This window comes from Globicephala melas, chromosome 8 (assembly GCF_963455315.2).
Source record: "Globicephala melas chromosome 8, mGloMel1.2, whole genome shotgun sequence".
Taxonomy (NCBI): domain Eukaryota; kingdom Metazoa; phylum Chordata; class Mammalia; order Artiodactyla; family Delphinidae; genus Globicephala; species Globicephala melas.
In genome coordinates this window covers 27,338,197-27,363,487 of record NC_083321.1, presented here as the reverse complement: position 1 = coordinate 27,363,487, position 25,291 = coordinate 27,338,197, and the positions used below count along the sequence as shown (strand labels likewise).

Here is a 25,291-nt window from a genome sequence, read left to right as displayed (position 1 = left end):
AACTGAATTAAATGGGAAGTGAGCTATTCCTTAACTAAGGTAAGAAAACCTCAACTAGGTTTCATGAAAGAAAATAACAGATCATTTAAGGACCCAGCATTGTAACTCCAATCCAGGTGATCTGTCATGCGTCTTCATAGACCTCAGTTGTTAAATGCCAAAGGAAAGCAAATATTTTAAGAAACCCATGCAAAATAAATGAGCAACTATTCAAGTGGAAAAGACAATATCTTTGTGGAGAGGAGTAAAGCTCTACCGTAACATGTTAAAAATTTTAGAAAAACTGAAGACATTTTAGACTAAACATTTTATAGGTATTTTCCAGCCAATTTAAGTTTCTATTTAGACTCAAGGCAATCTTTTAAAATATAACATGATCCCATTTAACTAAGCTGAATGCCCAGCATGGCCGGTCACCGGGCCAGGGCACCAAGCGCGGAAAAGAAAGGCCAAGGAAAAGGTCGGCCAGCATCTTGATAACATGCACACACGTTCATACAAACACTCAAAATATTAAGACAGGACAGAAGGATCCCAATGAAAATTTCCAAATCTCAATCACAATTTCTCATCTCAATTCACAATCAAATCAATGGGTCAATCAAGCAAGCAATCAATTAGTATTTCTAAGCACCTGTTACCTGCTCAATCCCTGCCTTTAAGAAATGAATGACATAGTTGAGAGAGAGGGCGGGTGGGAGAGAGGTCTGGTTTGAAGTAAATACCAAATGACGAGGGACATCGTGTTGGTAGGGGGGTAGGTAAGCACAGTCATTTTGGATTGGGTGAGATAGAAGAGGTTTCCTAGACATAGAGGGGCCTGAACTGGCTCTCAGCAGAGTGTAAGAGTGTCTCAGCTGTGAGAAACAGTAAAAGCACTGAGATGGAAAGGGCTCACGGGGTGCTCAGGTGGTAGAGTCAACATGCGTGGCTGGAACAAAGGGTTCAGGTGGGAAGCCCTTAGTGGGTGATGAAGGTGAAAAGGCCAGCTGGAGTTGACCGTGGAAGAATCCTCTACTTCTAGGAAGGAAGTCTGGTAAAAGGGCTACACAGCTGTCTAGGCTGCCACCGCAAACTCCATTTTTCAAGCCTTGTTTTCATAAAAGCTATAATTTGATCCTTCGAACTTTTCATGGCTAGATCTAAGCACATCAGTCCTAAAGTTACATGATTTTTAAAATACCTCTGAGCATTCACAGTTCACCAGTGGAATCTTAGGGCTACAAACAAGCGAAGAATAAGCTAAGATTCCCTATCAGTCATTTTCCAAGGAATCTGGGGCAAAATATACTTTCTTTTGCCTGAGAGGAAACAGAATCCACAAAGTGCTTTGTGATTCTCTAATACAAAACGTCACACCAGCAAAGCAGAGCTAAAGGAATCCTAAGCCCAGCTTGCACACATTCTATAACATATTTGAAGAAAAAGAAATTATCAGAAGCAGAAGAATAAAAGGAATATTTGAAATGAACACAGTTATTGTTCAGAAAAGCCATTTTAACAAAGAAAAATCTTATTCCCCTTAAAAACCTCTCCTTAAAACCATGTTAGGAATCCTTCATTATCATGAATATATTCTGATTTAAAGAAAGTAGAAGAATCTTAGAAATAGTTTAGCATTAACCATTTGCAAGGATTTTTTTTTTCTTCTCCTTTTTTTTTTTTTTTTTGCAGAATTCCCATCATAGATAATTGAGTAGCTCTATTTGCATACTTGCGAAGTACATCCCAGTATTTACTATACTACCCAGGCAGTCAAGAGAAGGATCTTTTTGTTTGGTTAGTGTTTCTAAATTGGGGGGGGGGGGGTTGAGAGTGTGTGTGTGCGCATGTGTGTGCGTGTTGGGTTGGGGGAGACCTACTGTTTTTTTTTAAATGCTCAAATAAAACAATTACTTAAAAAAGAGCTTGTGACTTGGACGTGCCCCGAGTTCAATTTTGCCAGCAATGGCAAAAACATTCAACAGAGCCCTAACCTCTTTTCTCTCTTGACTATATAATGGTTTGCAAAGGGGTTTAGGCCTACTGTGAAAGACTCATGTTAGACATTGGAAGAGTCTAATAGAGAATGAGCACCAGGCCTTGAATAAACAAGGGAGATGGTGACCTTTTGCCCCTTCTGCTGAAAGCCCAGCACATCCTGCAGCAGAGGAACAGAAAAAAAGCTGGTGTGCATCCAGGTGCTGCAAAATCTTTGCCTCTGGATTTCTCCCACACTTTGCTCCTGAAACAGTTTAAACTGAGACATGACTTAAATAGTATTAGGGAGTGAGGGGAAAGTACAATTCCTGGAACCAACTGTTCCACTGTCCCTTAATCCTTTGTTCCCCATATTGTTTGAGTCCTGCAGCATGCAGCACACGTTCTACGAGCAACAGGCAAGACGATGGATTTAGCAGTGGCTGGACAATTAGTCCCAATTAGGCCTGTTTCCCAGCTGAACGTAAAGGGGTGGGGGGGTGAGGTGTGTGCTGTGGGGGGGAAACTACAGAAATTTTAAAGATATTTCATCATGGAGGCAAGCAGTATAACATAAAGCAAACTGAATTAGGGGTCAGGAGACTCTGCCAAAATTCACTGTGTGACATTAGGCAAATACCTTAACCTCTCTGTTGTTATACACAAAATGAGGGCAACCCTCAGAGGCTCTGAAGATCTCATGCCAAATTGTAGTTGAAAGTACATACTCTGGAAAAGTTCAGCGTTACACCAACGTGGAGGATTCCTCTGAGTTGTACTTGGAACCATAGATACCCATCTGTTTGGGGAATCATACACCTTTTATTCTCCTGGGCAGAAGTCATCAGTGAATTTCTTATTTTATTTCTAGTTTCCTGATGGCTAATTTTTTTAAGTTCATGAGTGATACTTACATATGTACATGTGGCGGCTGGAATCTGCTCTGGTTGATGTTGTAGTGCGTGAATGCCTGGGTGGGGTTGGAGCTGTACTCATCCACCGTTATGGTAACCTTGCCTTGAGAAGGAATCCCATGTGCCATCCTTCCTCCCTATAGGCATGAGCAATTCACAACTTTCCGGAGCAAAGGATGGAAGCAGGCATGGTGCGTTTCAGCCCAATCTCTGAACCCAAGGGTCTACTCATCAATACTGCTGTGTGTTTCTGAAAAAAACAAATGAAAAAAAATGAGAACAAAGAAAAAGAGGATGTTCTAAGCGATGTCAGATGGGACACCTAGACATGAAATTGGTTCAGGAAAAATCTTAATCTGTGTGGTTGCCTCATGGATAAAACCTTTCCCAATTCTCCACCCAGCATGTACTTCAGAATGGACATGACACTCCGAATGATAAGGCTGGCTGCTAGCAAACCATTTCAGTGGTGTTCAAACTAAGATTTCCTCTTTAATCATCATTATGGCACTTAACGTGAATTACGGAAGGGGCACATCCACAGTTGCCATGGTGCCTAACTATAAATGGTTTGTGCTCGAAGTGGCGAATCTTCCAAACCTTCCCTGCTAATTGGAATGTTTGGTCTGTACAAAGTTGGTGTCACAGAATAATTTGAAATCCCGGTGCTTAGCACAGCCATAAAACACAATGCCAAATGTAAATTTAAAATGCTGTGCTCATAACAGATACCTGTTTGTAACTGTAATACACGCATAATATATACACACATCACATACAATTTTTTCTTTCACAGTGGCTCCCAACACACATAGGTACTCAAATCTTGGTATATATATATGGATTCCACTCTGGCCAAGAACTTTATGGAAGGCAAATCCTTCTTGCTAAATGTAATATAATTTCTTTAAACCCTCCAGTTACTCAGAGGAAAGTCAAATACATCTAGGCTTGGACCACCATTTTGGATGTGCTCATTACCGCCCCTCTTGGAGCCCAGAAGGAGAGGTAAAGGAGGGTGGTCACTGAATCTACCGCTTCACTCCTGCTTGGTGCTGCATAATTCTCAGTAGCTGGTTTCATACTTTAAAAAATGTTTCTGTTCTTTTTGATTCTTTGTATAAATGTCAATATATTATTTGCTGCACTGGGTTCGGAAATGAGGATGCTTATTTTTATACCAAGTGTGCAAAGACTGAGCAGAGCACACCCCTGCTTGGTTGCTGCTGCAATTGATCAGTGAAATTGTAAAGAAGCGGGCAGCAGCTCCCTGGATAACCCTTAGGTAACCCGCCTTCTTACTTCAAGTGCTCCACATTAGAATATTTTCACCATGTGCACCATTAAGCTCTGGGAATCTTAGCTGCTATCTCAAATAAAAATATTTAGAATAATAGGATTAGATTTAAATTTGGCATGAAACACCTAAAATACCAAGCAAAAGGCAGATGGCCTGCCATAGGCCATTTATTTTATTATTTTACAACCCGGGGCTTGTGTAGTCCTCCATATGCTAGCTGGGCTAAGAAATTCCACAGCATTCTACTCAAATCATTGCCTTCTTCATATGAGCAAAGCAAGCTAAATAACACCCACCTTGCCTGCATTCCTAATGCACAACAGCACCGCCAAGAAATGAATCCCTCATGCTCTGGCATTTTAAACAAAGTGTCACTTAGGGTTCTCTTTCTTCTTCCTGACTTCATGGGAGGTATGAGTCCTCTAAGCGCTAGCTGACAGACAACCAGGCCAGTAGGATTAACAAATTAAAATCTTTCCCCACTCCTCTGATGTAAGATATCTATAAGAACTGCTTACAAATCATAATGTAGCAGTTTTCATACCAAGTTTGCAGCTGTTTCCTTAATTTCCCCCACAATTATATTTTACTGTTATTTTGCATAACAGTAAAACACAACACCTGCTTCAAATTGCAGTCCTGTTCTAAGTACTGTAATTCTCTTTTGAGACACAAAGTACAGAGAGACACGACTGAAGCGCAAAACTGCATAATTGCACCACGCTGAAAAGTAAAAACAAATGAAAACATCTTCCTGTTATAGAAATGACTGTCATTAAAAAGAATGTTAGCCATCAAAGCACAGAGGGGAAAAAATACACATTTTCAGACTGCAAGAACTTAGTGTTTGCATAAATTAGAGAGTGGTGTAAAAATTACATGAGAATTCTTATGTTCCTGCCATCAATGTCTATTGTGTGAAATACAGAACATCAAGAAGCAAGAGAAGCAAAATTCATGTCTAGACCATTGTGACCTCTCAGTTACAATCTCTGCACCGGGTGCCAGAAACAGTTTAAATGTTTCTGGAGTAAACTCGCTAATTAAACTAAGCAAAATGGCCTACAAATGAAAGATACATTCCTGTTATGTAAATATCTAGGCAATGACTTACAGTAGTTAGCATCAGACCCTCCCGTTTGAAGCCCAGAAAAGATGGAACTTAGAAGGTGATCAGTTTGCACTCCTATATGGTCCACTGTACCCTAAAGTCAACATGGGATTTTGCCTTTTCTATCAAGTGAGATCTGTGCCTCTTCAGCAAGCACAGGCCCCTGTTACTCGGAAAGGCTAAATGGGTGGCTGGCACCTCATTTGAATTCATCTTTACCATGTTCTCTTTCAAATGTTTTATCGAAACAGTGCACCTGCAGTGTCTATCTTCTTTAAACTGGAGTCCTTTGAAGAAAATGTCAGACTGAGGCAGAGAGCTTCAAAACTTTCACAGGAACCTTTATAGACAAATCAAGAAAAAGCTTATTTTTTAAAAATGCTATGTTCACCCCCACTCACATCACAAGATGATCATATCCCAAGAATAGGAAACACCAATACATGGGAAAGGCCTTTTTGTTTTTTGTTTTTTTTTTTGGGTAAACTCCCTCCTCTAACCTGAGAAATCTGGAAAAAGCTTGAAACAAGACAGAATGATACACCACCTAAAACTACCAAGAACCTGCATCACCTTGCTTCACATATTTAGTCAGTAAAGCCTTCCAAATAATCAGATTTTGGAGCAGCTCATCCTCATCACACTTACATTACTTTATGTATAATATTTACAGAGACCAGTATTCTTTTTTAAAATTTCCATTTTTATACTTCAATACATTTGCTCTATAAAACAAAGGAACCCAGTACTAAATGCCAGGAATCCTAAAGAAAAATGTGACACTGCCAAACATTCATGCTGGTGCTACTTTGATTTTCCCTTTAAAAAAAAAATCATGCGAGCACATTTTGCATTTCCTAGACAGCAATCACTTATCCTGTGCCTTAAGCTGTGCAACTTGGAATGTTCTTTTTCAGGAATCTAGTGGGAAACGCTTTTAAAGTCTGCTGGCAATGAAGGGATTAAAAGCTGAGGAATTAAATAACTGTCTCCACCTCCTAGACACCAGAAGTCCAATTTACCAAGAGTTTTCAAAGCAACAACTCATGACCTCTCTGCCCGAGCACCGCACGGCACAGCCTATGAGAAAGGAGCCCGTGATTTCCTCGTTTAAACAAGGATGCTCATTTTATTCACTACCCCTAAGAAGACCGCCCGACAGCCTGGCCAGACTTTGGGACTCGCCTGCTCCGACTCCGCCAAATTTCGCTTTCTCCTCCCTCTGCAGCACAGATCGAGTGCTTTCTCAACTCACGCCCTTACTCTTTCATGCCCATCTCCAGTTACTCATCCCTGTATTCCGGAGCGATGCCCAGAAGCCTCCCGGGCGGCTTCTCCAGCAAGGTGTTTAGACGGATGCACAAAGTTCCACGTGCCTCTGTCCACAGAGCGCCCTCCCTCCCGACGCACTTACACCTGAACTTGTCTCCAGCACTGCGGACACCCGGCTGGCACATTCTTTCGGAAAGAAAGGGCAGGACTTTTCTCCCGCGCCTCTGGCAACGCGTAGAGTCTATATATGGTGGGGCGGGGGGCGCGGAATTCTCTACTTTGGATTGGTGTGTTTGTTTTAAATCTAGGGTGGGCAGTTGGGGGTGGTCAGCAACTACACACACACACACACACACACACACACACACACACACTGACACACTCGCGCGCGCCCTGCCCTCCCGGCTCACGGCCGGCTTGTCCGGACTACAGCTCCCCCTTCCTTCCTGGAGCACCAGCTCGCCTTACTCGCTCAGTCCCCCGTTGCCACCGCCGTCGCCTCCGCTGAGGCCGCCGCTTCTGGCACTGTTGGCGCTGGCGCTCGCGGCCCCAGGCTCCGTTGGGCGCCTTTCTTTCTCTACCTTTCCCCCAGCCCCGAATTGATTGATGACCACCGGCGGCCAATGGCTCTGACACCGCACCATCCTCGCTCGAGCATCACAGCCCCACGCCCCCGACGTCAGCCTCCAGGGCGCGTTGGCATCCCCGAACCCTCAGAGCGGAGCCCGCGCCCGGAGCCGCCACCGCCTCCCTGCTCTCTGCCCCGGAGCTGCGGGGCTGCTTCCCTGGAGCGGCAGAGAAAGAAAGGGAGGGAGCCAGCGAGCGTTGGAAGGGGGTGTGGAGGCCACGGATTTCCCCCCCCACTTTGGAAATCTTTTCTTGCACTTAAAGTTTTGTTTGTTTTTTCCACCATGACCTGTTTGTGTTTGTTTGCAGCATCTCAAGTCAATTACACATTTTTCATGACCCGCATTTGCACTTAATTTGGGGTGTGTTGGGGGGGAATGTGGTAATAAATCTACCCCACTGGAGCATCCTTAATTTCCTTCCTTGCTGGTAGATTCTAATCCCCTCCCCAACCTCCAGGAAAATGCCCCCTCTACCTCCTAGGCCGCAAACCTTGTAATTCAAAGGCTTTACAAAGATAACCCTGTTACATGTAAATAGCATAGAAACTCCTGCCTCTCAAGGGAAGAAATCGGGCGGCAACGGTTACTTTTTCTCGCTGCTCGTCCCCCGCAGCCCAGCCCGGGTCGCCTGCTCGATCTGCAGGCTACGATCGTGGAGACCGGAGGCGGCGGGGGAGAGCGAGGTTGGGGCGCCGGGAGAGAGTGAGAAACAGCCCCGCGCGAGAGCGGCGCGCACGCGGGCGGCCCGGGGGCGGCCGCGGAGCGCAGCCCGAGCACAAAGCTGCGCGGCGCCTTCCTGGCCACCGCACCTCGCTCGGGCCGCCGCGGGCGCCCGGGGCTCGGGCCAACACAATGCACCCGGGCCTAGGCCGGGGCGGCTCGAACACATAACCCCGGGACTTTCTAGTAAACAGCTCGCCGAGCCCTCGTCCCCACCCCCATCCCCGCTGCCGGGCTTTCGCCGCCGCCCCTCGCCGACACCCCCTCCTTCCCTCCTAAGAAATCCCGGCGGAGGAGGGAGCCGCGAGGTGAGGACCCCGGGAGGTCGAGGGCCGAGGACTGGGGGTGGGGAGGGGAGAAGGGCAGAGGGTCAAGATGGGGAGTGGGAGGGAGACAGCTCCTAAAAAAGAATTCGCTTTCGCTCGGGGGTTGAAAATAAGCCCTCCTCGGGTTCCGAATTGCCCGGGAAGCGCCGGCTTGTGAGAATGTCAGGGGCACCGGGGCAGCCGCGGTCCGCAGCCTCCGAGCCCCTCGCACGCGCCGCTGACAAGGCACCTCGCACCCGGGCTCCGCTTTGTGTGTGCATTTTTTTCCCTTCCTCTCGCGCGCGGCACCGGGCGCCCGGCCGCCTCCTCCCCCTCCCCCGCCCTCCGCCTCCCTTCCCGGGGCGGATTACCTTTCCCGGGCTGCGCTCCGGGTCCTGGGGATGCCTTCAGCGCCCGGCGAGCAGGCGATCCATCGCGAAGCAGCAGGAGCCGGCGGGAGGCGCGCGGGGGCGGCGAGGGGCGCGGGCGGGCCAGAACCTTCGACCCCAGAGGTCCCGCCGCGGGCTGGGGCTGGGGGCCGGGGGGCGCGGCACGAGAGGGAGGCGCGGGGGAGAAAGGACGGGAGCAGCCTCGATCTGGGGAGAGAGCGAGCGAGGGGGCGAAGAGAGGGAGCGAGGGCGCGGCGAGCCGGAGGGAGCGAGAGCGGTGCAGTGACAGGGACTGCCACTGGGGTCAAAGGAGCACAGCTCCAGGAAGCAGGGCGGCCGAGGCGCCGCTCTGTGCGCGCTCCCCGGCGGGACCCCGCGCCCCCGCGCGCCCCTCCTGCTGCCCCGGCCCACTCGAACCCCCACTGGCGCCCTGAGGCCCCGGGGTTGCAAGAGGAGGAGGGAGCTGAGGGCGAGGCCGGCAGCCTGCTGGTGCTCCCGGGTCAAGCAGGCGGCAGGAAGCTGAGCTGCAAGTTCATCATCAGGAGTGCGATCAGCGTAAAAATGATAGGGGACCGGGGAGGGGGGCTACGGAGCCCCAGGAAAATAAATGGAGTTTTCCCTCCAAATGGGTGTCTTCTGCAAAGGGAACACCCAGGAACACCTAGGCCCCAGGCCCCCCACCCACCGACCTGCCAGGCGCTGTCTGCAGTCCTGGCACAGCTCCAGGGCGCAGAGCTTGCCTCGGGGGCAAGGGGAGCGGCTCGGGCCCTGCGCTGAAACCAGGGAAGGCGACCCTGGGTCCCCCTCCCCGTCTGCTGAGCTTAGACTTTCCTGGGGGAGAGCTATGCTCCCTTTTCTCAAGCCTTTCAACTCGCCAGACAGACACACACACACACACACGCGCGCGCGCGCGCACACACACACACACCTTTCTTTCTGCGATGTTGTTCCTAGGCCAATCCAGCTGATAATTTCTTTCACCTCCATGAATTAAGGCAGGTTCAGTATATGGAGGCAAGGAGAGGCAAAGACTAATTGTTTCCATTTTTGTGTTTGGGGCACATTTCTCCCAAAGGATAAGCAATTCAAAAACGTAAAAATAAAAGTTTGTCCTTTTTTCTCTGCTACTTTGGGTTATGGAAGAAAAGGTTTTCAGAATTGTAGGCAAACACGTAAGGAAAAGAAAAGCAGCTGAAATGCTAGAAGACAGAGGACAAGGAAGAGAAGGCTTTTAGAAAACTTGGTTGGTGGTGTTGACTGTGAAAGATGAGGTGGCCCTGTGATGTTATGCCATTGTCAGAGCTGAAGGATATGGACGCCAACCAGCTCTAATTCCTTTCCAGGAGGCAGACTCAAAAATCTAGGCATTCTCCAAAGGGAAATCCAATGGATGTGTGTGAGAGGGAGAAGTGTGCTAGGTATACTATGTGACAACTGACTAGACATCCTGGCTGAAATTATATCCCCTAAAAATAAAAAGGAAACGTTTCAGCCTGGTCTGTGGCCTCTGTGCTGAGACTAATTGGTTTCCAGGGTCTGGGGAGGAAGGGAGAGAGGCTGGTTGGAGCCCCTATAAAAAAAGATCAAACAGAATTCACTTGAAAATATGTCGCTTTTACAATGGGCTTTCCTGGCACTTGAATTTTTTTTAACACCTTTATTGGAGTATAATTGCTTTACAATGGTGTGTTAGTTTCTGCTGTATAACAAAGTGAATCAGCTATACATATATCCCCATATTTCCTCCCTCTTGCGTCTCCCTCCCACCCTCAGCTATACATATACATATATCCCCATATCTCCTCCCTCTTGCATCTCCCAGTCGCCCACCCTCCCTATCCCACCCCTCTAGGTGGTCACAAAACACCGAACTGATCTCCCTGTGCTATACTGATCTCCCTGTGCTATGCGGCTGCTTCCCACTAGCTATCTATTTTACATTTGGTAGTGTATATATCTCCATGTCACTCTCTCACTTCGTCCTAGCTTACCCTTCCGTCCCCCCGTGTCCTCAAGTCCATTCTCTACGTCTGCGTCTCTATTCCTGTCCTGCCCCTAGGTTCTTCAGAACCATTTTTTTTTAGATTCTATATATATATGTGTGTTAGCATACAGTATTTGTTTTTCTCTTTCTGACTTACTTCACTCTGTATGACAGACCCTAGGCCCATCCACCTCACTACAAATAACTCAATTTCGTTTCTTTTTATGGCTGAGTAATATTCCATTGTATATATGTGCCACATCTTGTTTATCCATTCATCCAATGATGGACACTTAGGTTGCTTCCATGTCCTGGCTATTGAAAATAGAGCTGCAATGAACATTGTGGTACATGACCCTTTTTGAATTACGGTTTTCTCAGGGTATATGCCCAGTAGTGGGATTGCTGGGTCATATGGTAGTTCTATTTTTAGTTTTTTTAGGAACCTCATACTGTTCTCCATAGTGGCTGTATCAATTTGCATTCCCACCAACGGTTCAAGAGGGTTCCCTTTTCTCCACAGCCTCTCCAGCATTTATTGTGTGTAGATTTTTTGATGATGGCCATTCTGACCGGTGTGAGATGATACCTCTTGTATTTTTGATTTGCATTTCTCTAATGATTAGTGATGTTGAGCATCCTTTCGTGTGTTTGCCGGCAATCTGTATATCTTCTTTGGAAAAATGTCTATTTAGGTCTTCTGCCCATTTTTGGATTGGGTTGTTTGTTTTTTTGCTAGTGAGCTGCATGAGCTGCTTGTAAATTTTGGAGATTAATCCTTTGTCAGTTGCTTCGTTTGCAAACATTTTCTCCCATTCTCAGGGTTGTCTTTTCGAGGGTTTCCTTTGCTGTGCAAAAGCTTTTAAATTTCATCAGGTCCCATTTGTTTATTTTTGTTTTTATTTCCATTTCTTTAGGAGGTGGGTCAGAAAGGATCTTGCTGTGATTTATGTCATAGAGTGTCTGCCTATGTTTTCCTCTAAGAGTCTTATAGTGTCTGGCCTTACATTTAGGTCTCGAATCCATTTTGAGTTTCTTTTTGCTGGCACTTGAATTTGAAGTAAGGTATGTCTTATGCCTGAGTAGAAATGAAGGGCTTGCTAATGTATTTCTTTTGTTGTACAGTATGTCCAGAGTGTCCGTACTTGTCACATGTGCTGGGAGCAAGAGGACAGTCACTTTCCTCGCCCAGCATAAACCACAGCAAGTGGCATTGGCGTTAAAGAATGCCAAAGATGGGGAGGGGCTCCTTTACATTTTGTTTTTGATTTCCAGCCCAGCAGCAAACACTGACTGGAATCATGTTTTTGAAGAAACGCTTGGTTTTGTGTTCTTTCTTCTATGAGTTAGCAGTACACCCCTTATCCACATGGTTAAAATTTTTCAACTGATTTTGACTGATTTAATCAGTCAAAAATAAATCTGCACCAGCCAAATTATTTCTGTGGTTTTCTTCCTTTAGAAAACAAACAACCTGATAGTCAATCAAAAAAGGAAAACTAGCTTGTGCATGATCCTAGATCTAAGTAACGTGCACACAAAAAACCAAATAATAACCTGTTCTACTTTAGTGGCACATTTTATAGGATACTTAATGCTATAAAAAAAATCAAGTGAGTGATCCTTTACAAAGTTGATGAAAACTTCTTTATCATTTTATTGAATGGGGAAAAATTGAGGCAAAAAAAGGTTAAAATCGTAACTCGTAGTGTAGGAAGAAGTCAACCTCTACTGTGTCCGTGCTAATCAGTTATCCACTGAGAGTTAGTGACCAACCTGTATTAGGGTTATGAATTTTTATTTCCATTTGTCTACCAAAATAAAGAAGCTGGAGAAGTATAAGTGAATTTAAATAATAAATTAGGACAAAAAGGAACTCACTTTTCAAATAATTCTCATCCCATGGTTTTGAACATATTGCATTCTGTCAAATCATATTCTCTACCAGCATAGCTACCTACACTAAAAGCTTGTTTTAAAATGAGTGGATGTGAACCATGTCTGTCCCCTGACATTAGCTTGGAAACATCAAACCTCATTATACCAAATTTTAAATGTTATATTCTGGGAGTTTTGGTGGTGTTTTTTTTTTAAGATAAGTGAGGCTGTAAGCTCCATTTTTTTTGTTGTTAAATTCAATTTTTATTGCTTCTAATAGAAAACAAAAGAAGGATAAAAATCAAATGCCAAGTTTATGCTTGCCTCTATGCAAATATTACACATTTTTTCCTTTAATGGAATGTAAACCTGGACCCTTTCTCCAGTGATTTCATCGAAGGAACTGGCAAATATACTTCCTGATATCCTGCTGCAGTATCTTTTAAAATATCATTTCAGAATGCATTTAGGGAAGAAAATGAGAGATAGGAGCGTGGGAGAACCTTAGGTGGAAGCTTGGAAAGTGAATGCTACTTCCCTTGAAAGCTCAGTACTTTATTTGGAGTTGGCTTTCATTCTCCCTATGAGAATAGTTTTCCAATACTTCAGGGATACTTGTGTATAACTAAAAGCTTGGTTCAACCCTGCAGCTCTTCTTCAGAAAAAAAATTCAACTATTTTACCTCTTTTTTTCTTTAAATTGGTTGCATTTTAATCATTTTCCAGCAAAACTTAAGATATATATTATCAGAAATCAGAGCCTGTTAATAGAACTATTATGACACAATTAGAAAAATATCTGAGCCAACCAATACCTTTACTTTATTCTAAATTCCTACAGTTTTTACTTTTTTTCTTTGGTTTGTTTTAAATGTTTTCATTGTAACCCCCTCAAGCTGAAGAACTATGCCCTCTATCCCTTTGTGGTTTTCATTCTTATGTGCTATGTATGCACTTGGTAGAAACTTGGAAATATTTGTTCAACAATCTTATGAGTCAATAAATGAGAAAGAGAGTAAGAGAATGCATGAGTGATTGAGGCTACTACACAATGAAGGAAAATCCATACCAGATATGCAGGAACGGAAGTGATATCATGAGACCAGCATGGAGGATAAGAGCTAAGGATTTCCTACGGAGTTCAAATAGTACAATTAAAGGGGTTTGTTACTGTCTTCAAAAGCATGAAATAGTACATAAGACTGCTTCATAAGTTGATTTTCTCATAGAGAAGCTGAAGATTTTTATGTGTCCCATCCATTTAAAGGCAGCCTTCTTTTTAAACACAGCAGGATGCAGAAGAAAAAAAAATTTTGTATCTTAAAATTTACAGATATAATATACCAAAATATAGTCTCAAAAGAAAATTATGTGATTAACCTGATTCTTTGATAGATCCTTTTTGAAGTGCTCAAAATAAATATATAAATTATAGCTTTTGTCCTTCTTATTTAAAATTTCCTTTTGGTTATCCAATAAAAACGTGTATGACTAAGAAAGATTCAAGAAACACTAGAACCCATGAAATTTTATTTCATAAAATAAATTTTATAGGCATTATCTTAGAAAGACTAAATTTGATCCAGCTTTGCCAGCAGCTTAAATAATAAAGATGGAGAGAGTGGAAATCTTAAAATTTTACAAAACACTCGCTAATTCTTACCATACTTACTAGCTAATGTTTAGCATGTATCAACAAAAGAGATGAGTATTATTTATGTAATAATTTTAATAATCAGTTTCAAAAAAATATCTTAACAAGATACTGAGCATGTGCTGGTGTGCTTTCTAGCCTAACAGACTTGCGTGATCTCTGTTATCAATTAGTGTTTGCTGAGTCCTTCCCTATATCATATCATGGTCCCAGTTCTGGAAAAGTGGGATAGAATTTAGTGGTACTTGGGATAGGCTTGTCGTGGTGGAAGACGAGCAATCTCATTGAAGTAAAAGCCAAAGTAATCTCTTTTGAAAGATGGGCAGTGTGGAAAACCCATAATAACCAGATTAAAGAAAACATATGTGGGGTTTTTCAAGTTTAATAATTCAGTTTGACAAGCTAGTATAAGATATATCAATATTTTGATTAAGCAATGTATAATGTAATTTTCCCTCTCAGCAAAAATAAATAAATGAATGAATACATTTTTTTAAAAATTGACTTTGAGAGACCAACAGAATCTAAACCCCATTTCTCTCAGTAATAATAATGTTCAGTTATTCAAAAAATACTTTTAAAGCTCTGCTCTGTGACAGGCAGAGTACTCAAACCATGCCGATGGACTAATGATGCAAAAAGCAAGAGTTTCCTCCCACATATGAAGTAGGTAATCTAATGAGCCTGGGGAGAGACTGACTTTAAATAATCACATAAATAAATAAAAATTGTATCTAAGAAAAGGAGAAGCAACTGGTACAAAGAAAACTTAAAATAGGGGTACTTTTCCTCCTCTGAGTGAAGACTCCCTGATGGAGGAAAGGAATACAAGGATGTTATAGGAAAAAGAAAAGCAGTGTGGCGGGTTGCTGAGTTCCAGAGGGGTCTGGATCCGGATCTGTAGGCAGAGGCCAGAACTGAAGGGCCAAGTTAAAAACATTTGAAGGTCACAACTAAGGTCTTGTTGAAGATGTTTGACTTTATTCTGAGGGCAACTGGAATCTGTTTAAGGATCTTAAGTAGAAAGGCTAACATGATTAGTTTTATGTTTTGCAAAGGTCACTCTTGCCCCAGCGTGGAGAATGGATTTTAGGGGGCTAGAGTGAACTTTGGGAGGCCATTCGGAAGCTCTCGCAGTCTTTGGGCTGGAGGTGATGGTAGCCTCTAGCAGAACAGTTTGGAGGAGATGAGACATGGAGAGATGTGAATGGAATTAAGAGATTTGAATACAGTTTACGTAATAAAAACAAAGAGTACCAGAATCTTGAAATAGTGTCTGAAGGTGTGGCAGTACCCAGCCAGAGAGGCTGAGAGCTATACTTACCCAACGACTTCCTTTTTTAAGCCCCTCATTCTACTCGTAGTGCACCCTTCCCATGTCTCCAAGCCAACTTCATTCTATTCTGTACACATCTTTTGGAATCCCATCTTGTCATGAAGAACTGCAGTATGAAATACAGTCCTGGCATAAAATGTCATTAACTTTTTTCAAACATACAGATTCTAGAACATTATCCCTCATTCAATGTCCCACACCTATTTTTGGTCCACATATGGTCTTGTCTTATTTTGTATGAAATATAAATGCAAGAAGTGTATTTCTGTTTTTCTTTGAAGTTTTTAGATGCTACGTCAATTCCACATCTGTCTTTATTGGAGTTAGTTCACTTCTATTTAATATTCCAAACAATATTCTAAGTGATTCTTATAAAATGGTTGTTTTTTAAGTGAAACATTCAAAGAAACAGATATGCTCTCAGAGGAAATACATAGACACTGATTACAAGTAAGAATATTGTTCTTTTGGTGCAGGATTATTCCACGTGGACCCAATCACAAACCCACAAACCCACTGTGAAGGCGTTCTGATTATTGGCTTCCTGATTGGTGGAAACTAAGTCACTATGGCCCCTCTTAGCAAGTCAGGCTGCCAAGAAAAGATGCAATGGAAATATATATAAACTTTTAAGGACATTTATAATGGCAACCATGTTTTCAAAATTTACCCCTTTCTTGGAACGTCTACGTTTTGAAAGTTCCATCAGTTTCTTCTTCTGTCCTCATGATTCCCCATAGTGACCATCTATAAACAGCAAAATCTGCACACAAGAGAAGAGATGAATAGCCAAGGTCTACGGGACATGGTTTTACTAGATTCTAAAATAAAAGGAAGGTTTACAGGAAGGTCGTTTTAAAAAAATTACAGTGATAGATCAAAATCCCTATTTCATGCTCAGTACAGAAGGAACTGTAAAAAGATTATTTTTTTCCTTTTCAATATTATTTCCTTTTCTATCCATTGTTTTGTGAAAATTGGAAAATACAAATAAGCAAAAAGAAAAAATTTTAAAATAGCCGTAATTTCATCATTCAGAAATATTTACTGTTAACACTTGGTTATATAGTTTTTCAGTCAAATGTATTTTACAAAAATGGAAGAAAATTGGGAACACAGTTAAGTGTATATTGTAGTAGTTGAGAGCAAAGCAAGATTAGAATCCCACCTCTGCCTGCCTCTTACTACCTGCGTGACCTTGGGTAAATTACTTAAACCCTCTGTGCCTTGGTTTCCTCATTTGTAAAAAGGAGATATTAAAAGTACCTACTTTGTAGAGTTGTTACAAGATTAAATGAGTTAGTATTTTTTAAGACCTTAGAATAATGTATGATACATATCAAGTAATTATTATACAGTTTTGTAATACATTTCTAAATCTTTTTAATACAAAATTAATATACTGCCATTGTAAATAAATTAAATACTGAAGTACATTAGGAAATAAAAGTTCCCCTCTTTCTTCCTCATATCCCATTACCTATATAACCTGTTCTTTCAACTGAATAGATACTGTGAACATCTTTCCATGTCATTAAACATCCTTCTATGGCTCTATAGAACTTTCATTAAAAGAAGTGCTATGCATGTTATAAGTTTAGAATACCTAACAGTCCATATTCCATTTCAGGACACTGCACACATATTATAACCATAAAGATTACTTTAAAAGATGCTCCTTTAAGGAGTCAATAGTCCTAAAACATATTAAGAAAATCTCTCTGATATTCACATTTATGGGAATGATTGAATTGATCTTTGAAAGACCAAGAGATATGGTCTTATTGTCATATTATTAATAAAAAATAATTTTTGAGGCAAAAGCAATATTCTAAAAAGCAAATTAGGGATTTTATGTTTTGCTAGCTGCAGTCAGTTTTTGGTTATGTTGTTTAAATTCATAAACAAAACAAATAAGCTGATAGTTTGTTGAGAATGATGACTAATTGATATCTAAACTTTACTACCAATTGTTGATATAACACTTATTTGCATACTTCAGAGCTGTCTAGAATATATAATGGGCCCTAATCTGTAGTGTTCATCTGACAACAGGAGGTTCAAAACGTGATGGCAATAACATGGGAAAGTTGTAGAACTTAAAGGAGGGAGGATTTAAGAATTCTTTGGAACTTGGCAATTCTTTGGAACTTGGCATTTCTTTGGCAAATTGTATGACTGCTGCGTTTCTACCAGTTGGGATATGAAGTATATGGAAGTGTATATGACTAGGGTTTATCTTATTACAAGATTTGCACGTCAAAATTAAATAGTCTGTGGTGATCCTCAACCTTCCCCATACGCACAAGCTAATTTAGTTAAAGAAATATGAGTGTGTTTGGGTGTCAAGGAGTTTGCCTAGTGGAGTCTAAGATTTTCATTTTAGAAAAGGTTGTACTGAGAGAAAAACATGTTCTACAGCACCTATTATCTGGTATCCAAATTCACAATTAGCTAACTGGTCCTCGCATATCTTTGAGGCATAGGGAAATTGATGATGAAAGTGTCTAGTGTAACTAGAAATATAATTTGATGAAAACTGAAGCAGTGAACTGTGAGAAACTGTTAAAACCAGTGTCATCGAACAGTGCTTCAAAAATAATGACACAGGACTACTAGCCCTTTTTGAGTAATATTGGGTAAAAATGAGAAAAGCACATGGTATGTACGAAAAGTTTAAATATATGAGGTAATGCTCTTTTTAATTACTGTTATTACAAAGGCCACTCCAAAAGTCTACACCCAGACTCCTTTCCATTTATCTCTAAGTAGACAATGACATCACGTCTCCTCTAAATTATTCAGACTCAGGGGGTGGATTTGGCTCATTCAATAGGGAATGCCATGTTTGGTGTTGGCACGATGCTTAAAGTCTCACTCCACATCATCCCCAAACTGAGGAGCACGTTTGATGGTGGCCAAATGATTTTTAAAAATTCCCTCTAAACTTGAAGCACTCAGAAAATCATGAAGAACAAAAATAGAACTGCACCATAAGGTATAATCATAAAACGTCATAGAAGGAGGAAAACTTAAAAAGCGGAAAATGCTCCAGTCATCTGAAGGCTAGCAGTTCGTGAAGTCATTAGAAGTCATTCCATACAGGCTGAGTTTGAGGAAAAGTCAGAGGTTGCTTTGTTCTTGACTCTGAGTGAAATCAAAACCTACCCAGACTCTGTACAAAGGCAACTGCGGTCTGCTTTTTTCTTGCTCGGTATTTGCCACTAAACACACGTAAATGACTTATGTTCAGAAAAGTCTGTGATTCTGTTCATATTAATCCATGTCTCAGGCTGGACAAATGCCTGAGCACAATCAAAGAAGGGGGTAGAAGCCTGCCTTTTCAAACAGGCTAGAAAATTTGTACCGAAAAATCACAGGGTGACAGAGACAGCTGGAAAAATTGCAGCTGGGGCTCTGATTTTCGTGCCAGTGTTACACTTAATGCAAAGGGAATGCAGATGATAGATTGAGAGTTATGTATGTCCTTTAGTTCCTCAGTACTGTACTTACACAGAGGTAAAAATATAAAGTTTTAAAAGTAGCCTCATACTAACGTAACACAAAAAAATCCTTACTGTTGCACTGAATTAATACATAAGAATCCAGCAACAAGTTGCTAATAAAACTAGATAAACAGACCCAACAAATAAAGAGTAAAGCAATACCTCCAAAATTCATCAATAGAAAGGTGTTTCACTAATGGACCTTAATAATCATTTCTTTGGAAAAATAGTCCTAACAAGTATATTTACACATAAAACATTCTGCAAGATGGCTTAAAATGCTGGGGCCACAAGGGGTTTTCAAATCAAAGGTTTTAGGACCTTTGTGCTTTTGAAAGGAATGTGTATGATTTTTCTTGGGTTTTAGTAGTGGTTTTATTCATAACGGGAAATTAAAAAAACAAGGTATTAGAGGTAATTCTCTGTATCATCCCTATTCGAACGAACCTTTTCACTTAAGGTACTATTCGATATAATTTGTTCAGATGAGGTGTGTCATCCACAACAGAAATGCTATGTGTAAAATGGAGATCATTGAAAGTTTTATTGAGATGTATTGGGAGTCTCTGGGGACCATGCTGATTTGGGCTGTGTTTTCAGACTCCAACACTCTGTGGCCTTTGACAGGCATGAAGAAAAGCCAGACCAAAACAGTTCTCACAGCGCAGCCGGTGGTCACAAAGAACAGCCCATGGAGATGTCTGTCACTGAAAGAGCAGCCTCTGGAAGAGAACCAAAGAGGAAAAGAGGTAGAAATGGAGTGTGTGTGTGTGTGTGTGTGTGTGTGTGTGTGTGAGAGAGAGAGAGAGAGAGAAAGAGAAGATGAAAATATAATATTTGAACACTATAATATTTGAACACTATAATATAATATTTGAACTCTGAAAAACATCAGTGGTTGAAACCACAGGCATATATTTTTCTCTTCTATCTCCAAGGACTTCATTAATAAAATAGTAAGTATAGGTGATTAATCACACAATTACATTTAAAAAATCTTCTAGAACCTTCTGGCATCTTAGGGAAATTGACTAATAAGTTCCAGAAGGAGGGATGGAATATTCCTAGAAACAACGTACTTATCCTCTTACTTCATTTTTTATTTTAACATCTTCACCTTTAGTAAAGCAGCATCATAGTCTATATATTAATTATAACATTAGCTATTTTTCTAACTTGTTTTTTGACATTTATGTGATCTTATGTTAAAATTCCTTTCAGGGTGATATTTTGATGACCGACTGATAATATTTAATGGAACATACATTTTTATTTAATATGTGTATGCATGCCCCGAAGCTTTTTTAAAAAAGGATTAAAGTGCTCTAAACCCATATATATATAAACTCATGCACCCCTAATATGTAAATTCTTCAGACAAGCCTGTTTAAGATAAAATCATAATCTAATATGTAGCTAGGCTTCTATCCTGCCATTCTCTCGCCACTTTTTTTTTTTTCTTCTGGTTTTCCAAATAAACAGCAGGCCCTAAGGGCTCTTTGAACTCGCTGGAGTGTTTAGTGCCAACAATCACTGGTTCATGCAGCTTATCTTTTCCTGGTATTTCTATGTGATTTAATAGTTCCAGCCTGGCCAAAGGAATGAAAACTTCTGGGTCTGTTTCTGGAAGTGCTGCACTCCCCATTGCCATCTGTGATAAACCAAATAACCTTTCTCTGCCTCAGCTGTTTTCTTATAACCGTGTCTGTTTTGCAGCGATGGAGTGAAGCTTGATAAAATAGTTGGAATCGTTCATCAGTGAAGCAAAGCTGGCTTCTGAGTCACGCAGGTGTGTCAATTAATTAACGAATAAGTACCAACCTTTGGATGGTGATATTAATTAAATATCCAACATTAAGGTGGCATTTAATTGCCAAGGGATTAATAAAACAGATCCTTAGTCTATTAGATTGGGATTCTTTAGTTATAAGTAATAGAATCTGACCCTGGCTAGGATCAGCAACAGGGAGTTTATTGAAACATTAACAGGATTACATCAATCCGAAGGCTCAGGGTGGTGGATTAAGTTTTCTGAAAATAATTGCACCAATATATTTCTATCCCGCATGTTCTTCCAATGTGATGTTGACGGTACTCTGTTGAGAGGTGAGAGGTTTAAGTTCTTTCCCCTTGAATGTGGATGGACTTTCACATTGCTTCAATCAAGAGTGCAGCAGAAGTACCACGGCATGACTTTGCAGGCTAGGTCAGGACAAGAGATAGGGCTTCTCTGTGCATCTTTGTTCCTTGAGCTGCTGCATAAGAAGTCTGGCTGCCCTAAAGTCATCATATATAGAAAGACCATATAAAGGTTTCAAGACATGCCCAAGGAGACCCAATTATTCTGGTCTCCATCTGTTTCAGCCTTCTCTGAGCAGGTACCGGACATGTGAGCACACCTTCAAGTCCTACCTTTAAAATCCCACCAGATAAAAATGAGTAGAGGAGAAATAAGCTGTCCCTGCTGAGCCCTGCCCAGAATGCAGAGTCTGGAGCAAAATGACGTTATTGTTTTTGTTGTTTTAAACCACTAAATTAGGGATGGATTGTAACACTTGGTCAGGAAGCAGGAACCAAGAAGAGAATATGGAAAGGGCTGGGAACGAGGAACTAGAGAAATATACTGTAGCATGAATAGTGTGGTTGCGGTACTGCCATCAGGATGACTCAACTCCAAATGTCTCTTCAATCCTGTATCACTTATTCAAGAGTCAGAGTCCTGGAGAGTACATCCATGGACCAACCTGAAACAGTTAAGTCCACCTCCTGCCTATATCTGAGTGATTCAGGAAAGATTTGGCACGAAGAGTCCCCAGCAGCTAGTGTGACTCCATAGTAGGAAGGCAGGCACCTGGATTCATCATCCGCACCAAGATTATGGTTCAAGGGGAAAGAAATTCTCCAAAAAGAATTTGGATGTCTTTCAGAAGGGTAAATGGAGAGAGAAAGTAAAAAGACAACGAGTACGCTCAGGTCACATTTCATTCTACTTAAATAAACAAGTAGTTATAGTATCCTTGAATACAAATTAATGGCAAAGATGTCTTGTCTGCCAGTGGTTTTATTGACTGAAGTCATTGAAATAGTCTTCAAGATAAAGTAGTTCATTGGGTGTTATATATTAGCTTCCTTCCTTCCCTCCCTCCTTCCATTCTTTCTTTCCTCCTTCCTTACTTCCTTTCTCCCACCCTCCTTCCCTCCCTTCCTTGCTCCCTTTCTCTCTCTCTTTCTTTCTTTCATAATCTTTAATAATTTAGTGTTTAGCACTCAGTCTACAAAATAGTCACAAACATAAGACAAAAGCCTGCAGATTATATATAAAAACACTCAGAGCCGCCCTAAACCTTTTTTGGAACAAGATGGAGAAATAAACAGATACTAAATTAATAAAATACTAAAAAATTTTTGAACACCATTGTTTCTCAAACTATGGTCCTTTTCCACTTGTATTGAATCTGTATCAAATGTGGGGCTCAACATATGCATGCATGACATATGCACTCACACACACACACACACACAATTGCCTCAATCATTTTCAATCAAATAAGCTGCTCAATTTCTTGAAAATAGTAAGACTCACTGATTGTTCGACTGGATCAGTGGTTTATTTGACTGAATTGAAAGGCCATTGATCCAGTGGCCCCATGATAGAAAATGCAAAGGATAATTTTCCCTTACTGTCATGGTTCATTCAAGTTTTAATTTGTTTTAGTTATTTAACAGGAGACATTGTTCCCTTTTAAATGATAATACATGCAGTGAGAAAAAATGATCCTTTGTCACTGAGATTTGTTTAAGCCTTTAAACATGAGAAATAAAGACATCCTTTAAACCAAGATGCCTTCTTTGCTGTAGAAAAGACATCTGTAGAAGACTCATGATTTTTCACAAGAATTGAAATCAGATTACATATATTTACACACAATATATACTGAAAGTATACAGCATTGCTAAAATAGTTTATTGTCTTTTTCTTGACCATGCATAGAATAAACTTGGGAATACAACAAAATATGAAGAGTTCAAGCCAAATTTGGGAGTCTTACATAGTTTCAAACTTTATTGGTGAAATTATTTGAGAGAGAGCGAGAGAAATATTTATCTCAGAAATTGAGAATTCCAAAATTGTTTTGAGGTTTAAGTGATTGTTTTTCTCCTTTTTTTTTTTTTTTGCGTTACGTGGGCCTCTCACTCCTGTGGCCTCTCCCGTTGCAGAGCACAGGCTTTGGACACGCAGGCTCAGCGGCTCACGGGCCCAGCCGCTCCGCGGCACGTGGGATCCTCCCGGACTGGGACACGATCCCGTGTCCCCTGAATCGGCAGGCGGACTCTCAACCACTGCGCCACCAGGGAAGCCCCCCCCTTTTTTTTTTTTAACTACTTCTGCTTTTTTTTTTTTTAGCTTGATTTGGGCAGTGAAATCTAGTGAAATAAGGAAAGTGGCTTGAGTGTGGAAAAGCAGTGTAAAAGTGAAAAGACCATATCACTGTACAGTCTCTTACTGCTGTTCTTTCACTAATTTGTGACAGAGAGATTTCTCAACGTCAGCACTATCAACATTCAGGTTGGAAAGTGCTCTTTTGAAGTAGCTGACCTGTACATTGTAGCATGTTTAGCAGCACGCCTGGCTTCTACCCACCTGATGCTAGTAGCACTTCAGTCTTTTTTTAAGTTGTGGTAAAATATATGTGCATAAAATTTACCATTTTAATCATTTTTAAGTGTGCAGTTCAGTGGCATTAAGTACATTCCCCTTGCTGTGCAACTATGGCCAGCATCCGTCTCCAGCACTTTTTCATCTTCCCAGACTGAAACTTCACACCTATTGAACAACAGCTTGCCTTTCCCATCTCCCCACAACCCCTGCTAGCCTCCATTCTACTTTCTTTCTCTGTGGATTTGACTACTCAAGGTACCTCATATAAATGGAGTCACACAATATTTGTCTTTTGTGACTAGCTTATTTCACTATTGTAATGTCTTCAAGGTTTATCCATGTTGTAGCACGTCAGCATTTCCTTCCTTTTTCAGGTTGAATAATATTCTACTGTATGGATATACCACATTTTGTTTATTCACTCATCTCTGAATGGAACTTGGGTTGGTTTCACCTTTTGGCTATTATGAATAATATTACTGTGAACATGGGTATACAAATATTTGCTTGAATTTCTACTTTCAGTTCTCTTGAATACATAGACAGAAGTAGAATTGCTGGGTCAAATATCTCCAGACATTGCTGAATGTCCCCTGAGGGGCAAAATCACCCCCGATTAAGAACCATTTGTCTAAAGGAATGAACATCTTTGAACAATGGTATTTCCACAGAGCTGAATCGTAGGCTTTTAGGTTGAGAAGGGACATTGGAAGCCATCTGGTTGAGTAAATGATCTCTACTTCATCCCTAAGACCTGTATTTGGCCACCAGCAGTGTTTGGTAAGTCAGTTACCCATAAGGCCACCTCAAACTTGCCCCATCAGTTCTTCTCTCCTTAATCTCTTTTAGTCCACTGGCTCCTTCCCATCATCTTCTACATGTTCATGTCTGTATATCCTATATCTTCCACCTTCTAGTCATCAGCAAACATCTTAATAGAGTAATCTATAAAACTTCAACTTCGATTTAGTATTTCTTTCTTTTTTTTTTTGTGATACGCGGGCCTCTCACTGTTGTGGCCTCTCCCATTGCGGAGCACAGGCTCCGGACGCGCAGGCTCAGCGGCCATGGCTCACAGGTCCAGCTGCTCCACGGCACATGGGATCCTCCCGGACCGGGGCACGAACCCTCATCCCCTGCATCGGCAGGCAGACTCCCAACCACTGTGCCATCAGGGAAGCCCCCGATTTATTCTTTAATCAATTAACATCTGAAACTGCTTTGAATACAATCACCTCACTGCTAGATTCAATCAGTTTTTTCTTATCTTTCTTCTTGATGTAGTCATCACAATATCCAGTTTCATCTGACCTAACTCTCAGGTGTGTCATTTATTTACCAAGTATTTATTACATCTACTATGTATTACTGTGTAATAAACAATTTTACTGGCCTTTCTCTCCGGTTCCTGGAAGTAACCTCTAAACAGTTGGAATTTCCCAAGTGACAGGTGTATCTTTGTTATTCATTATGCACCCCTCAGGCCACATTTGAAAGTTTATGCTAATGAGGAGACTCATGGTGGACTCCTAGATAGTTTATGTAAATGAGATGAGTCAGGAGAGGGGCTGGCCATGCTAGAAAGACCAACCACACATTAGACTTCGGGGCTTTGAGCCCCAAAAGTAATGTAAGCCTGACTTCTGAGGAGATGGATGGGGCTGGAGATGGAGT

At 41.5% G+C, this 25,291-nt stretch overlaps 1 protein-coding gene and 1 long non-coding RNA gene across 7 annotated transcripts in view; one reads left to right on the top strand and one right to left on the bottom strand.

Annotated features, from left to right (window-relative positions):
- The window catches only part of MPPED2 (metallophosphoesterase domain containing 2), a 172,323-nt gene extending 163,377 nt beyond the window's left edge, over positions 1-8,946 (bottom strand). The window contains exons 1-2 of one of the 3 annotated variants that reach the window (XM_030864819.3): positions 8,582-8,946; positions 2,874-3,123 (exon numbers count right to left, since the gene is read on the bottom strand). In XM_030864819.3, the coding sequence (XP_030720679.1) occupies positions 2,874-3,001 (128 nt within the window). In that variant the 5' untranslated portion in view covers positions 3,002-3,123; positions 8,582-8,946. Of the gene's footprint in view, positions 1-2,873; positions 3,124-7,024; positions 7,251-8,581 lie in introns of those variants that run through there. The other 2 variants (XM_060303391.2, XM_060303392.2) reach the window with 2 other exon arrangements.
- Positions 7,937-25,291, top strand: part of LOC138842775 (uncharacterized) — a 64,961-nt gene continuing 47,606 nt past the window's right edge. For 3 of the 4 annotated variants that reach the window (XR_011377619.1, XR_011377616.1, XR_011377618.1), the window contains exons 1-3: positions 7,937-8,213; positions 19,558-19,706; positions 20,674-20,746. This is a non-coding gene — a long non-coding RNA (uncharacterized lncRNA). The remainder of the gene's footprint in view (positions 8,214-19,557; positions 19,707-20,673; positions 20,747-25,291) is intronic. The other variant, XR_011377617.1, reaches the window with a different exon arrangement.